The sequence below is a fragment of the Geotrypetes seraphini genome, chromosome 2, assembly GCF_902459505.1.
Source record: "Geotrypetes seraphini chromosome 2, aGeoSer1.1, whole genome shotgun sequence".
NCBI lineage: Eukaryota > Metazoa > Chordata > Amphibia > Gymnophiona > Dermophiidae > Geotrypetes > Geotrypetes seraphini.
This window is the reverse complement of record NC_047085.1, coordinates 35,822,495-35,838,547: the sequence shown is the minus strand read 5'-3', so window position 1 is coordinate 35,838,547 and position 16,053 is coordinate 35,822,495. Positions and strand designations below refer to the sequence as shown.

Here is a 16,053-nt window from a genome sequence, read left to right as displayed (position 1 = left end):
CTCTTGGGAGCGCATTCCAGGCATCCACCACCCTCTCCGTAAAGTAGAACTTCCTAACATTGCCTTTGAATCTACCACCCCTCAACCTCAAATTACATCCTTTGGTTTTACCATTTTAGGAAGAGTTGGCAACAGGAAACAAACCCGATTGTGCCTGTTCGACTAACTGGAAAAAGAACCTTTATTGGACTCAGGTTTTAGGCGTTAGCAATCAAATGGGGATAAAAGAATGAAAGTTAACAAGTACAAATGGAAATTGGGTGGGGGGAGGGGGGTATTTATTATTGGAAAATGTTTTTATGAAATATAAAAGGATGGGAGGTAAGGGGATAAATTTAATTTGATAAGATTAATTGTAGAATTTCAAGTGATATATCTATGTTAAAATGTTAATACCAATGTTGATGTAAGTTATAAAATGAATAAAGAATTATATATATATAAAAAAAAGAAAGTTAACAAGCAGAGGGTTCTTTTTTTTAAGCAATACTAAGCTTTTTATTTGTAATTGGACCCACCTAAAGGTTGGTATGAAATGAGCCACTATAAAAATGCTGAAAACCATGTGTGTTTGTTTGGCTTGGTTTTGGTCACTTTAGTTTTTCTTACCTTGGTTAAGAACATGCCCAGCTCAAGTGGAAAAGTCCATAGTCTGCTATTGAGACAGACCAGCTCAGGTGGTTTTACACCTGTGAGCAATTTTTTTTTTAAACTCTTTATTGATTTTACAATCTTCAATAGTGCAATACATAAACATATCATATATAATAAGCCAATTAAAGCACATTTAACTATCAAATATACATAACCAACCAATTTCTCCCCCTCCCCCCACCTAATAATTGAATAAATCTGTGAGCAAATTAAGAAATCCAAAGGGAAATTATTATTAACCAGGCACCTGTTTAAAATGTTAAAAAGATGTTCTTAGGCTTTTAGCTATGGCTTATTGACCACAACTGACTTTTCCAACTAGTCATTAAATAATAAGGAACGTGAAAATAAGTCTTTCTAACTATGCCATAACCTTCTCGTACAACCCCCCCACCCCCCCAAAAAAAATAGACATTTAAGGGTCGTTTCATTCGATTTCCCAAACCACAAGGCATTAACTATGAGACCTAAAGCAATGAGCAATATTGAAATAAGAAAGACAAATTATTCTCCCTCAGATTGTAACTTGGACCCGTCTATGTTCTAAATGTGAATTGCCCAGTTGCGGTATATAACGTTTTCTTGCTATGTTGAACTCACCCTTCTGCCTTATTAATATTTAGGGAGGAGGGGTGCTGGACCTGCAGGTAATTAGCGCGTGTTAATAGCGCATTCGCTATAAAACCCGGGCAAAGGGTGGCTTTCGTGCCTAGGGGAAAAAAAAGCCATTTCTCCGTCGCGACAAGCTCTTTTTCTAGAGCAGGAGTTTACGATCGATGCTGATATGTCTGCTCCCAAAATCCCCCTCAATCTAGTCGTTATCGGGCACGTGGATTCGGGCAAGTCCACCACCACCGGTCATCTTATTTACAAAGCCGGGGGCCTTGATCCCAGGATCTTGGAGAAGTTCGAGACTGCGGCTAGTCAGGTTAGGCTTTGAAAGGTAGTTAAGTGGCTACTGGGAAAAAAATTATAATTTTAGTCTGGTGGTGCCTAAAGGGCGAGTGTGTTGGCTTGGTTAATAGCCTAGCAAGGTGGGAATCCATGTTTTTTTCCCCTCCTTTTTTTTTTTTTTTAAATAAAGTAGTTTGTCTTATGTGGTCAATTCCTTTTTTTTTTTTTTAAGGAATCATAATTATTTTAATTTAATTCAATTTTCTATACCGTTCTAGCAGATGAGCTCAGAACGGTTTACATGAATTTACTCAATGGAGAGATTAAGTGACTTAGCCAAGGTCACGGAGAACAGCGTGGAGTTGAACCCACAACCTCAGGGTGCTGAGGCCTGCAGCTTTAACCGCTGCGCTTAAAAAGCTGGTGTTCTTGTAATGAGGGGCATCCGGTAACCCCCCCCCCTTAATACTTACTGTATTTCTCAAACTAACATCTTTCTTTCCTCCAGATGGGTAAGAGCTCCTTTAAATTTGCTTGGATCCTGGACAAACTGAAGGCGGAGAGGGAACGTGGTATCACCATCGACATCTCGCTGTGGAAGTTCCAGACTCAGAAGTTTACCATCACCATAATCGATGCCCCGGGGCACCGAGACTTTATCAAAAACATGCTGACGGGCACTTCGCAGGTAGTTGTGGCATCCAAGGGGGGGGGGGGGGCTTAAAGGGCTTTGCTGGCTTGAACTTCATTTTGTGGACTGTATTTGAGACCTGGGAGCGCTTCAGATAAATCCCGACCAGGGCTGGGCTGCTGTATGCCAGTGTTTAGTCCTGGCAGGGCCGGCGCTAGGGATGGATAGCCGGGTAGAGCTGCCCTGGGTTCCCCCGTACCACAGTGGCGGGTGGGGGGTCAAACGCTCTATTTCTGAGCCCTGTAGGTCTTGACACAGGGGTCTCAAAGTCCCTCCTGGAGGGCCGCAATCCAGTCGGGTTTTCAGGATTTCCCCAATGAATATGCATGAGATCTATGTGCATGCACTGCTTTCAATGCATATTCATTGGGGAAATCCTGAAAACCTGACTGGATTGCGGCCCTCAAGGAGGGACTTTGAGATCCCTGCAACTCTTAACAGTGGCTCCCTTCCCACCCCTGTCCTGGAGGACCACCAGCCAGTCGGGTTTTCAGAATAGCCCTAACGAATATGCATGAGTGAAATTTGCATATGCAAATCTGCGTCATGCATATTCATTGGAGCTATCCTGAAAACCTGGTGGTCCTCCAGGACAGGGGTGGGAAGCACTGCTCTAGTACTATCGTAGAAAATCTGGGTACTGACAGTGTTGAGAAGAAGGCAGTGAAAGTTTCTCTTTTGTAGATAAGTTTTAAGCCTATATAATGATATGGGGGTGGGGTGAAGAGGGAACCTGTAGGTCACAGGTGTCGAAGTCGGTCCTCGAGGGCCGGAATCCAGTCGGGTTTTTAGGATTTCCCCCAATGAATATGCATGAGATCTATGTGCATGCACTGCTTTCAATGCATATTCATTGGGGAAATCCAGAAAACCCGACTGGATTCCGGCCCTCGAGGAGGGACTTTGACACCCCTGCTGTAGGTGATCTGGGATTCTCTTTTAAAAAAGTGAAATAAATAAGTGTTGACTAGCAACTTGATTTGGCTTTTGCGCTCCGGCTGATTCTCAAAGCTCGTCTACGGCTCTCCTACGCGCGTGCGAAGCCTAGAACGCTTAACTGCGCCGAATTTCTTGCAGGCAGATGCTGCGGTGCTGATGGTTTCGGCCGCTCTCGGCGAGTTTGAGGCCGGGGTCTCCAGGAACGGTCAGACCAGAGAGCACGCCCTGCTGGCCTTCACCCTGGGGGTGAAGCAGCTCGTTGTCTGCGTGAACAAGATGGACATGACTGACCCCCCTTATAGCCAGAAGCGATACGAAGAGGTGGTGAAAAGCGTGACCGTGTATCTTAGGAAGATTGGCTACAATCCGGCCGCCATCCCTTTTGTGCCCGTCTCGGGTTGGACTGGAGAAAACATTTCCGCCCCAAGTCAGAAGGTAAAACGGTTTTGCAGGGGGATTATGGGAGGATGTAATCTCGAACTAGTGTAAAAAAAAGTTTTTGATCTACCCAGAGGCATAACTTGGAGCCCAAAACTACTTTAGCAGCAGATAATTGCTCTGCCCTGGGGTTTGAAATTGTGGTGATAAATTAGGATAAAACATAAAATATTATCACCCTGCATGGCTCAAATACACATTGTACTAAATTATATAATATATAACAGGCACTATATAGAATACTGTTGATGCACCTCCTATATAGAGTGGTATATATTATATAATTTGGTACAGTGGATAAATTAAGATACCCAGACATGGACTTCTGGAAGGCTATCTGGGTACCGTGGGGAAAGATACCGTGCTATACAAACGTGACATGCTCTTGGGGGGGAGGGGGGGGTTATACTTAATTTTGATACTGGGATATAATTGCATTAATCTTCACCTGATGTACCTTCTCTAGATGCCGTGGTTCAAGGGATGGAAGTCTAAACGGAAGGAAGGCTTTGCTAAAGGGCAAGCACTTCTGGAGGTCTTGGACTCCCTGTTGCCTCCAGTCCGCCCGTCTAACAAACCCCTGCGTTTGCCTCTGCAAGATGTCTACAAAATCGGAGGCGAGGAGTGAATTCTTAAACCACTTTACTCGGTTCATTTTAGACCTAAAGTCACTGTTCAATTAAAACTAGAGAAGTTATAAACTTGTGGTTCACAGATGGCTCAGATAGCTGATTTTTTTTCCTTCTTTTTCAGGCCATTTTTAAAATAGACATGCTGTCAATACAGTCACCTGGCAAAATACATATCTTCCAATGAAAGGGGGGAGGGGTAGAGAAGCTAGCAATGAGGACTTGAGATTTTTAACTCTTAAGCACTAAAACTTGGTTTAATAACTTGTCCCTTCCTAGCAACTCCTAGCAGGCAGTTGGGGGAAGGGGTAAACCACTGACCTAATGGACCTCATGGATCTAAACCCGCACGTCCTTAAAAATCTGAGGTCCGTGCCACTTGTAGTTAGTTTCTGGCTCTGACAGACCTCGGTGACAATTTAGCTCTGACGGATCCTAAAACTTTTCCCTCCCTATGCTGAGACGGATCCGTCAGAGCTAAATTGTCACCGAGGTCTGTCAGAGGCAGAAACTAACTACAAGTGGCACGGACCTCAGAGTTTTAAGGACGTGCGGGTCGAGGTCCATGAGGTCCGCAGTTTACCCCTTCCCGGCAGTTGGGGTTTCAGGATACCTTCAATAAATTTGCATGAGACATTTTGCATGTACTATCTCTACTGAATATAACACCCTCCAGGGGTTCAAGACAAAGTTAGACAAGTTCCTGCTGAACCAGAACGTACACAGGTAGGGCTAGTCTCAGTTAGGGCGCCGGTCTTTGACCAGAGGGCCGCCGCTTGAGCGGGCTGCTGGGCACGATGGACCACTGGTCTGACCCTACAGCGGCAGTTCTTAAGTTCTTATTTCATACCTATTCACTGGATATCTTGAAAACCTGACTGGGGGGGTGGGGTCCCGGGGAGGGGGTCCCAAGTACAGTGGTGCCTCACACAACGAACTTAATTCGTTCCAGGAGCAAGTTTGTTATGCGAAAAGTTCGTTATGTGAAACGCGTTTTCCCATAACAATACAAGTTAAAAAAAATTATTCGTTCTGCAGCATAAAATATGCTAAGATGACATAAAAAAAGATAAATTTGTCAAAATGGTGAAAATGGTGGTCTTGCTGAGGCCAAACTCTTTGACGAGGTCACACTGTTTTACCCCACATTCACTCCTAATTATTTCCCGTTTCATTTCAACAGAAATCACCTTCCTGCTTTTTTTAGAAGCCATGATATATAAAAAATATTGAGTTTATCTTAAAAGGACGACTGCCGTGATACGTGCGTGCGTGATTTAATTCGTAATGAAGAACGACTGCCGCGATACGTGCTTAAGTTAAGCGCAGTGACTAACGACTGCCTGCAGTGCCTGCGCGGAAGGATGCAATACATCGGCAGCGATCGTGGAAGCTCGGGCGACTTCGTTGTGTGAAACGAAGTTCGTTGTATGAATCATGCCATGAAGTTCGTTGTGTGCAGCGTTCGCTGTGCGAGGCGTTCTTTATGCGAGGCACCACTGTACTTGGATGACAACACCTGCATTAAAACAAGCTTCCTAGATGGGAAGAACTCTTTTCAATCTCTGTCTTCTGCACATGGCGGGTTTTGCAAAAGTCCCCAGTTTAGAAGATGTTGTCCAGAACCTACATATGAGCAAAAGCTGCACAATGTCTGGCCTGAGAAGAGGGAATGGAGCAGTGACTTGCTGACCAGTATGGCTTCTCTCTTTTTCTCCCCCCCCTCCAAACTAAAGAACGAGCTAAAAAAATAATCCTTCCCTGTGAATTTGTTGTGTGGGTTGTTTTTTTTATTTTTTTTGAGGGGGGAGGGGGGGAGAAATAGATTCTTGAAGAAATCAAGCTTCTGAATAGAGAATGATAACAGGGACAAATTTTTCACCGTCCCCGCAGGAACTCGACGTCCCTGTCCCGCCCCCATGAGTTGGTCGCTGGCTCCATCTTAACCGCACAAGCCTCAACACTTACAACGTTTGGGGAGGGTATTGAGAGACGTAATGGGTAATTTGGAAATGTCTTTCATTTCTTCAAAATATATTTGATGGAAATTAATCTGATGCATTTAAATGTAATCACTATTTTATTGAATTATATTGTATATTTGCTGGATTTCTTCAATAAAATGTTATAAATTAAAGTGTTTGAGGCTTGCACGGATGGGGATGGGACGGGAAAATGAGTTTCCGCAGGGACGGGAAAAAATTTGTCCCCGTGTAATTCCCTACTTCTGAACACCTCAGAAATGGAGCAACGCTTCTGGTACAGAATCCCCCTATGGATTTATACCTGGAAACAAGCTGTTCAGGGTGTTTCTTGAACACTTTTTTCAGAAGTATTATGTGATAAAACTATTAAGCCTGGGGTTATAAGTAACCCAGTCACAAAATTTGGATCGGGATGTAAGATGATTTAACGCCCTTCCCCAATACATTCGTAACGAAAAAGATATTTTAATATTTAAAAAACTTTTAAAATCTTATTTATTCAGAGATGCTTTTAATGTTTAAAGTATAATAAATTTAATATTGCTGAGGTTATTACTCCCCTTACCTATTGTTATTTCCTTATTCTACCCCAAACAAAAATTGTAACTTTTATCTTTTCCTTCCCACTGTATGTTTGTTCAAGTTAAATGTTCTTTTGTTAAAATGTCTACCCCTTTTCACTTGATATATTTTTTTTGTTATGTACATCGCTTAGTGATTATAATAGGCGATCAATCAAATTGTGTTAATAAACTTGATAAAACTTGAACAGTTAAGTCTTTTCAAGGCACTTAAACAGAACGGTTTAGTACCCATTAATGACTGACTTTCACAGCATGAAGTTGAACCAGATGAGCTGCTTTTAGACTGAGTTTCAGCTGTTAATATTCTCTTCTCAGGAATTGGCACCGTACCTGTGGGGAAAGTTGAAACTGGAATCCTTAGACAAGGCATGTCTATCTGCTTTGCACCCGTAAACTACACAGCAGAAGTCAAGTCTATTGAAATGCACCATGAACCGGTCCAGGTTGCTTTTCCAGGCTATAATGTTGGATTTAATGTCAAGAATATTTCGGTCAAGAGCCTAAGAAGAGGAAATGTGGCTGGAAATTCTAAAAGTGACCCACCAGTAGGCGTATCGAGCTTCACTGCACAGGTAAGCCTGCACTATAAACTCCAAATCCAGCAAGGGGTCCATTCCTTCTTTGATAACAGGCAGTGGACTGTGACAGTCCAGACCTGAGGCTGAAGCAGTGAAGTAAAGCTGCTTCTGGCAGATGTTTTAAAATATCTGAATTCTGCAGAGCTTAGACGTTGAATTTACAAAGCTGTGGTGGGAATAAAGTGGAGCAACGTAGGCATGGTTAATGAATACTTTGCACTTAGAATTTCCCTGGACCATTTGTTTTAGATCAGTGTTTCCCAATAGAGAATGACACGGTGACAAAATTCATCACCGTCCCCGTCCCTGCAGATAACTGCGGGAAATAATCCCATGTCATTTTCTAGTGTATTTCAAACTCGGTCCTTCTACACCAGCATTCTTCAAAGCAAAGCTTGCGGGTCAGTGGTTGTGGCCATTCATACTCTGATTCTTATGTGAGCCAAGGATAATGAAGCCATTGTGACATCACTGATGTGATTGGCTCTTAGGCACTGGTGGAATGAGGCATTATGACATCACAATATCTGCTCTGGATACCAGAGACTGTCATTCTGTAGTGTCTGTTTCAACCTCAGTCCTTCTACACCAGCATTCTTCAAAGCAAAGCTTGCGGGTCAGTGGTTGTGCCGGATTAAACTCTGATTCTTCCCTCTCTCCTTAAAGAATGACATGACGATGGTTTCCCGCGGTTATCCGTGGGGATGGGAATGGTGATGAATTTTGTCACCATGTCATTCTCTATTTCCCAACCCTGTCCTGGAGGACCACCAGGCCAGTCGGGTTTTTGGGATAGCCCTAATGAATGTGCATGAGAGAGATGTGCATATAATAGAGGTGACAAGTATGCAAATCTGTGCCATGCATATTCATTAGGACTATCCCAAAAACCTGACTGGCCTGGTGGTCCTCCAGGACAGGGTTGGGAACCATTGTTTTAGATCATCCATTTGAGACAATCTACTTCAGGGGTCTCAAAGTCCCTCCTTGAGGGCCGCAATCCCGTCGGTTTTCAGGATTTCCCCAATAAATATGCATGAGATCTATGTGCATGCACTGCTTTCAATGCATATTCATTGAGGAAATCCTGAAAACCGCCTGGATTGCGGCCCTCAAGGAGGGACTTTGAGACCCTTAGAGCAGTGTTTCTCAACTCGGTCCTGAAGTACCCCATTGCCAGTCAGGTTTTCAGGATATCCACATTGAATGTGCGTAAACTTGATTTGCATACACTGCCTCCATTATATGCAGATTTCTTTCATGCGTATTCATTATGGATACTTTGAAACCCTGACTGGCAAGGGGGTACTCCAGGACCAAGTTGAGAAACCCTGTACTAGGTTACATGTGAAATAGAAATTGATGATCATTATAGACACAACTTATTTCTACTGAAAGATGACTTAACTCATCTCAACTTTTCCTTCATCTAGGTAATAATTTTGAATCACCCAGGCTTTATAAAAGCCGGCTACTCTCCAGTGATAGACTGCCACACTGCTCACGTCACCTGCAAGTTTGCTGAGCTTCAAGAAAAAGTTGACAGGCGATCGGGTCAAAAACTAGAGGATAATCCAACTCGACTGAAATCGGGAGATGGCGCAACTATCAAACTCATTCCTATTAAGCCTTTCTGTGTGGAACGGTTTTTTGACTACCCCCAACTGGGTTAGTGACTTTTCCAGAAAATTTAGCTAATACACTGCAGTTGCAGGCTTTACTGGTTTTCTTAAGCTTGGGAAGGGCTACTGACTTAGGCCATGTTCAACAAAGCTTAGTTGATGGCCCATAAGAATAATGGGCTGCCTGGCCTTAACATGTGCTAGACCAGGCCTCTCTAACTCCGGTCTTCGAGAGCTGAATCCAGTTGTGTTTTTGGGATTTCCCCAGTGAATTCGCATGAGATCTATTTGCCTGCACTGCTTCCATTGTATGCATATTGATCTCATGCATATTCATTTGGGAAATCCTGAAAACCTGGCCTAGCAAGGGCCGAAGTTGTGCAGGCCTGTGCTAGACTTTAGTAAGTACGACACTTGGTGTATAATTCAGATTGACATTGCTTAACCTTTAGCTTTCTTGCTTGATACTAATTATACTATACTAGTCATTAAGCCCGTTACATTAACGGGTGCTAGAATATGTCTATCTGTCTTTCTTTCTTTCTGTGTCTCTCCCTCCCACTGTCTGTCTTTCGGTCTGTTTCTCTTCCTGGCCCCCTTTTCCTGTCTGTGTTTCTTTATTTCTGTTTCTCTCCCTGCCTGCTGTCTTTCTGTGTGTCTGTTTTTCATTCTCGTGCGCTGCCTGCCTATCTTTCTGTCTCGCTCCATGGCCCCCTTTTGTCTCCCCCCAAAGCAAACCAAGATTGTTCCCTGGCCCCCTTTCCCTTTCTCCCCCTCCACCACTTCCCTGTGCAGCAACAGCAGCATTCCCCCTTCTGTGTAGCAGCAACAGCATTCCCCCCTTCCCTGTACAGCAGCATTCACCCACACTTCCCTGTACAGCAGCAGCATTCCCTCCTTCCCTGTGCAGCAGCAGCATTCCCCCTCTTCCCTGTGCACCCACCCATTGCCTGCTCCCCCTGTTCCCTTCCTTTTCCCTCCCACGTCCAGCAGCATTCATTTTCTGCTGCCCCTGTGCATATGCCCCGCAGAAATTTACTTGCCTCACAGAAAAGCGCTGCACCACGCTGTTTCTGGCCTCGGTGTCTTCTCTACAGTGCGGCCAACCCTAGCGGAAACAGGAAGTTGTGAGAGGGCGGTCCGTAGTGGAGAGGAGATGGTGAGGCCAGTGGCAGCACAGCACAGCACTTTTCATTTAAACGCTGTGAGCATGCGAGAGGGAGGAGGAGGAAAAATAGATGCCGGCAGGGGGGGTTGGAGGTCAGGGCGTGTGCGGCAAGCCGCCGCTCGCGCCTGAAGATTTTAAAAGGGCGCTTGGCGTTGGGAAGTTGGGGCGCGTGCGGCAAGCCGCCGCTCGCGCCTGAAGATTTTAAAAGCGAGTATTTTTTTTTTTAGTTGAAAGACGCGGCGGTGGCTCCTCTCATGATCCCGTGAGAGGAGTCACCGCCGCGTCTTTCAACTAAAAAATACAATACGGCAGGGAGCAGGCCAGACTCAAAAACAGCAGAGAGCATGGCAGAGCGAAAAACAGAACCCTAAGCCGCGCATGCGCACTCCTACCTGTCGCTACAGCTCACAGAAAAGCGGCGCGCACTTAGGAACTGCGCATGCGCCGCCTAGCGTTTTATTATATTAGATATGGCAGTTCTGAACATAATGTCATTTATATGCAGGAACAAATAACCAACCAAAACAGGTGCAGAAACTTGACAATTCACCATAAGAAGAAAGGACCATGAACATTCTGGCTTAACACTGATTATATAAACTAAAGTAGAAGTCAAAGCAATAGATGCTTGGTATAGAATACAATTTTTATTTGTATGTCATACAAAGAGAAAATACATAGAAAGAAATTTGAACTGTAAATAGTACAGGGTAGTACTGAGTCTTAACAGTGTCTGTATAGTTTGAAGACCACACAGATCATGATATTCACAAAAACAACTCCAGGCTAATTGTCCTGTTAAATGTTGTGTTATCACACTAATAACATTTCAGTATTAGGTCTGCTGTTACAAAAATATCCCTCCAGGGATTCAAGACAAAGTTGGACAAGTTCCTGCTAAACTGGAACGTACGCAGGTGAGGCTGGACTCATTTACAGCCACTGGTCTTTGACCTGGGGGCCGCCGCGTGAGCGGACTTCTGGGCACGATGGAGCACTGGTCTGACCCAGCAGCGGCAATTCTTACATTATCTAGCAAATAACCCAGTAGGGGAATTACAGCTAGGTGGATGACTTAGAGCCATGCTGGCGGGTCAATTCCTCTTTAAGTAGGGAGGGGGGAGGGGAGGGTCAAAGAAATTAAAGTGCAAATTGTTGTACAATCAGATGCTGGATTTTTTTGACCTTTCCCTGTTGGCATTCACCTGCAAAACATGTTTTCAGCTGGTTGGCCTATTCCAACATGGCAACTTTTGCCCCAATGACTGCTAACACCTTTTGACTGTTCCTATACCCATTCTAATAGAAACATAGAAATAGATGGCAGATAAGGGCCCATGGCCCATCTAGTCTGCCCACCTTAATGTCCCTCCCCTACCTTTGCCCTGTGAAGAGATCCCATGTGCCGATCCCATTTGGCCTTAAAATCAGGCACGCTGCTGGCCTCAATCACCTGTAGTGGAAGACTATTCCAGCGATCAACCACTCTTTCAGTGAAAAAGAATTTCCTGGTGTCACCTCGTAGTTTCCCGCCCCTGATTTTCAACGGATGCCCTCTTGTTGTCGTGGGACCCTTGAAAAAGAAGATATCTTCCTCTGCCTCGATGCGGCCCGTAAGATACTTGAAGATAATAAGATAAGATAATAGAACACAGATAGAAGATAAGATAATAGAACACAGATTAAAGCTAGGGACTGCAGTTTGACACTTGTATGGGTCTTGAAAACTGCACAATGACCTTAACTCAATGTATAGTCTACTAACTCTGACTGCATGGCATTTTAATTCCCTAATTTTCTGCTTGTATGAATAAAGTAGTGTAGCAGCCTTCTTTTTAAGTTCATAATGACTAAAGAGCAAACCAGCTGAACAGATGCGTTCAAACTATCCTCTTAGTGAGTCATAATTGCCTTATGTTCTGTAGAGTATACTTGTGGCCAATTTCATCTAGAAAACTAATGCAGGGCTTATAGTTCCTATGATACAAAAAAAAAAAAATTGATATGAATCATAACTCACACTTGAAGTTTATATAAAACTGTTCAAAACTTTTAAAGCCATATGTGCCACGCAAATATTGAAGTAATATGTGGTAATTTAAATCTTGAAGTTTGACTATCTCTACCAGGCATGAGATTGGGCAGATTAAAACTGATGTCGGAAAATCTGATAGGTCTTGGACAGTAGGAAAGGGTTTGGGAGGTGGGGGTTCCGTCAACTACCCTTAAAACTACTTCATGGGGAGAGGTGATGTGCAAAATACTGCAGCCTTAGATTGGCTGTACCAGGCTACTGCACCTAGAATGCCTACTAGCTTGAAATACCAGAACATAAGTATCTAGACCAGGGGTGTCAAAGTCCCTCCTCGAGGGCCGCAATCCAGTCGGTTTTCAGGATTTTCCCAATGAATATGCATGAGATCTATTTGCATGCACTGCTTTCATTGTGTACTGATAGATCTTATGCATATTCATTGGGGAAATCCTGAAAACCCGACTGGATTGCAGCCCTCAAGGAGGGACTCGACACCCCTGATCTAGACGGTTCTTCAAAGCATTTCAGTTTAAGAGATGGTAGTTCATGGGGAGCTTGTCCAGGGTGGTTTCTAGAATATTCTTAAAACAGCAATAACATTACCACAGGTGATTTGTCTTTTTATTTTTTATTTTTTTTTTGGCAGTCTGAAAATAGCTGAGCAGACTCTAACATAAGAATAGCCTTACTGGGTCAGCCCAATGGTCTATCAAGCTCAGTAGCCTGTCCTCACAATGGCCAATTCAGGCCACTTGTACCTGGCCAAAATCCAGAGTAGCTACATTCCATGCTACTGATTCAGGGCAAGCAGTGGCTTCCCCATGTCTTAACAAACTATGGATTTTTCCTCCAGGAAATTGTCCAAACCTTTCTTAAAACCAGCTATGCTATCTGCTCTTACCACAACATCTGGCAATGCTTTCCAGAGCTTGCTTAATTCTGAGTGAAAAAAATTTCCTCCTATTGGTTTTAAAAGTATTTCCCTGTAATTTCAAGTGTCTCCTAGTCCTTGTAATTATTATTATTATTATTTTTTTACAGAGTGAAAAATTGATCCATTTGTACCTGTTCTAGTCCACTCAGGATTTTGTATGCTTAAATCATATCTCTCCTCAGCCGTCTCTTCCAAGCTGAAGAGCCCCAATCTTTAGTCTTTCCTCATGAGAGGAGTTGCATCCCCTTTATCTTGGTCACTCTTTGAACCTTTTCTAGTTTTGCTCTATCTTGAGATGAAACCATAATTTAATGCAGTGCACCTCAACCCAGTTCTGAGAATCCCGCCAGTCAGGCTTTCAGAATAATGAATATATATCTAATCTAATCCTTAGGTTTGTATACCGCATCATCTCCACGTTCGTAGAGCTCAACGCGGTTTACAGTAGGAGAAATAGGAAGGAACTACAAGAGAGGGTTAGAGGTAGAAGTGTGAAGAAAATTTAGAGGACTTGGGATGCCAAGATATAAGTTTCCTTGATTCCTAAGTTGGAGGGAGAATTACATTTTTTGAGAAAAGCCAGGTTTTCAGATGTTTGCGGAAAACTTGGAGAGAGCTCAAGTTCCGAAGAGGGGAGGTAAGGTTGTTCCAGAGCTCAGTGATTTTGAAGTGGATCATGAGGTTTGCATACCAAGGAGACCAGTATGCAAATTTCTATTGTACATATTTATTGTGGATATCCTGAAAACTTTGAGTGACTGGGTGTGCCCTGAGACCCATTTTTTTAAAACTAAGGTCTTTTGCAGGCTCCTAGCTATGACTTTTTTTGTCAAATGTTTGATCAGATGCCCCAATCTTAACATCTACAAATCTTGGAGTTTGCACAATATCAATGCTTGATAAGCAGTAATGTGAAGACAGGGAGGCAGGTGATAAGGTTCCCCTCCTAACTAGGGCATATAATAGCATCCCCTTTTCTACATCTGTTCCATTATAATTTCCTGACCTAGCTGTGATGAGGTTGATGGGTCTGTCTTTATTCTGAAGTACTGCCACGGCTACAATTAAATTAAATATACTTGTATATTCAACTTCTCCTCCTTCATTGCAGGTCGTTTTGCAGCCCGGGATATAAAGCAGACGGTTGCTGTTGGTGTCATCAAGTCAGTGGAAAAGACTGGAAGTGTTTCTGGAAAACAAATGCAGAAATCTGGCCTTGTGAAATGAATTCAGTTCTCAGTATGTCGGAGCAAAAATACCAAACCTTTTTTTCCCCCCTCCCCCTCCTGTTTAAGTGTTTGAAGCAAGAAGCTTGAATCTTCTGTTTGAAAATAAAAGTTTGTTTCAAAATTGACTTTTTGTTTCTTTATGCAAAAATACTACTTAAGACCATACTGCCTCCTGGTAAACAAACTCTTTCTTTGGTTAGAGGAAGTACAAGAAGGCAGCTAGTGAATAGCTGCTTTTTGAGGTGCTTAATCATTCTACCAAATATTAACTCAATTAACCTTCATCCTTGTGATTAAAATTACTATCAGTCACTGGAAGGTGGCAGTAGTAGTTTGTTTCTAAGGTTTAACAGGATGCTTCAGGTCTAAGGGCTAGATTCACGAACCTGCCTGATCCCGGCAAGTCTGAATTCTCAAAAAGCCAATGTGCAGATGGGGGCGATTGGAGGAACACCCTATAGCAGGGGTGTCCAATGTCGGTCCTCGAGGGCCGCAGTCCAGTCGGGTTTTCAGGATTTTCCCAGTGAATATACATGAGGTCTATTTGCATGCACTGCTTTCATTGTATGCTAATAGATCTCATGCATATTCATTGGGGAAATCCTGAAAACCAGACTAGATTGCAGCCCTCAAGGACCGACATTGGACACCCCTGCCCTATCCTGGCCCATGCGCAGACAATCTGTAGATGGTCTGAACATGCGCTCGACCTCTGGGCCTGGCAGAGAGTTTTTTTTTTTTTTTACTACTTCCATTCCTTGACAGTTTCTGGACACCAGTGCTTTGTTGCAGGGCTTCTTTGCCAAATCTTTCAGTAGCAAGAGAAAATATCTCTTGAGTTCCCATAATTTTGACTTTTATGCAATTACGCATTATGTAATTAATGACAACTGGACGCAAGTTTGTAAAGAAACATCAGCTATAGGAGAGAGAGCCTGCAGTGGGTGGTAACAAGCTAGGAGGAATTGCTTGCAAGAGAGGGGAGAAAAAAAAACCCAAAGGGCTGGTGAGGTTAACTTATTGAAACACTGTGAAAATAAACAAAACCAGGAGTTTAGAGGCATTGGAGCCTGTGGTTTTAACCCACTTCAAGCCTGTAGGTTAAAACCAAGGGCTTGCACTGCCAGGAAGCATGGGAGAGTGGAGGCAGGCAGGCAGATGAGTTCGGGGCAGCGGGAGAGTCGGGGCTGACAGGGCAGAAGGCAGGATAGCTGGAAAGGGCTTGAGCAACTGGTTCTCAGCAATCGCTTTGGAGTGATCGGCCAGCCCAGTCAGTGTTGAAGGGTTTTGGTTTGAATTGGGGATCCCTGCCTACTATGCATGCAGTCACCCTCATTTGCATGCAAGGATCAGAGGATGGTCAGCAGAGAGGTAAGTGAATCGGGCTGGAGTCACTAAGGGGCTGCAAACCAATCGGTACACAATCGATTTGCTTTGTGAATCTAGGCCTAAGAAGGTACCTATTTTGTGCTTAACAGCCTCGCTAATACCTGATCTGAAAATAGTGTAAAAACTTGTCTGCACCCATCTACACTTAAAGACTACCTTTCCTGCCCAACCTACTCCTGGGAATGCCTACAATACACATGGTCTACAAAAGTAATCTATCAGTAAGTATCATGCATGCACATATTGTACAGCTGTAACTTATAGAAGGCCTCTTCTTATCTGCA

The 16,053-nt window shown here is 43.6% G+C and overlaps 1 protein-coding gene across 2 annotated transcripts; it reads left to right on the top strand.

Moving 5' to 3' along the window:
- Positions 1–1,156: 1,156 nt before the first annotated feature.
- LOC117355907 (elongation factor 1-alpha-like) lies at positions 1,157–14,505 on the top strand. 2 transcript variants are annotated; one of them, XM_033935019.1, is made up of 7 exons: positions 1,157–1,301; positions 2,057–2,236; positions 3,317–3,613; positions 4,083–4,233; positions 7,130–7,386; positions 8,826–9,060; positions 14,263–14,505. In XM_033935019.1, the coding sequence occupies exons 2-7, from the start codon at positions 2,057–2,059 to the stop codon at positions 14,376–14,378; spliced, it is 1,236 nt and encodes a 411-aa protein (XP_033790910.1). In that variant the 5' UTR covers positions 1,157–1,301; the 3' UTR covers positions 14,379–14,505. The 2 variants fall into 2 exon arrangements, with proteins under 2 accessions (XP_033790910.1, XP_033790909.1); XM_033935018.1 differs by lacking the exon at positions 1,157–1,301 and adding an exon at positions 1,351–1,582.
- Positions 14,506–16,053: the final 1,548 nt, after the last annotated feature.

Bases quoted from the DNA above. Each gene is read 5' to 3' on its own strand.
- LOC117355907 (XM_033935018.1), top strand. From the start codon at position 1,439: ATGTCTGCTCCCAAAATCCCCCTCAATCTAGTCGTTATCGGGCACGTG. The intron at 4,234-7,129 runs GCGAGGAGTGAA...TTCTCTTCTCAG, and splicing joins AGATGTCTACAAAATCGGAG to GAATTGGCACCGTACCTGTG. The intron at 9,061-14,262 runs GTTAGTGACTTT...CCTTCATTGCAG, and splicing joins TTTTGACTACCCCCAACTGG to GTCGTTTTGCAGCCCGGGAT.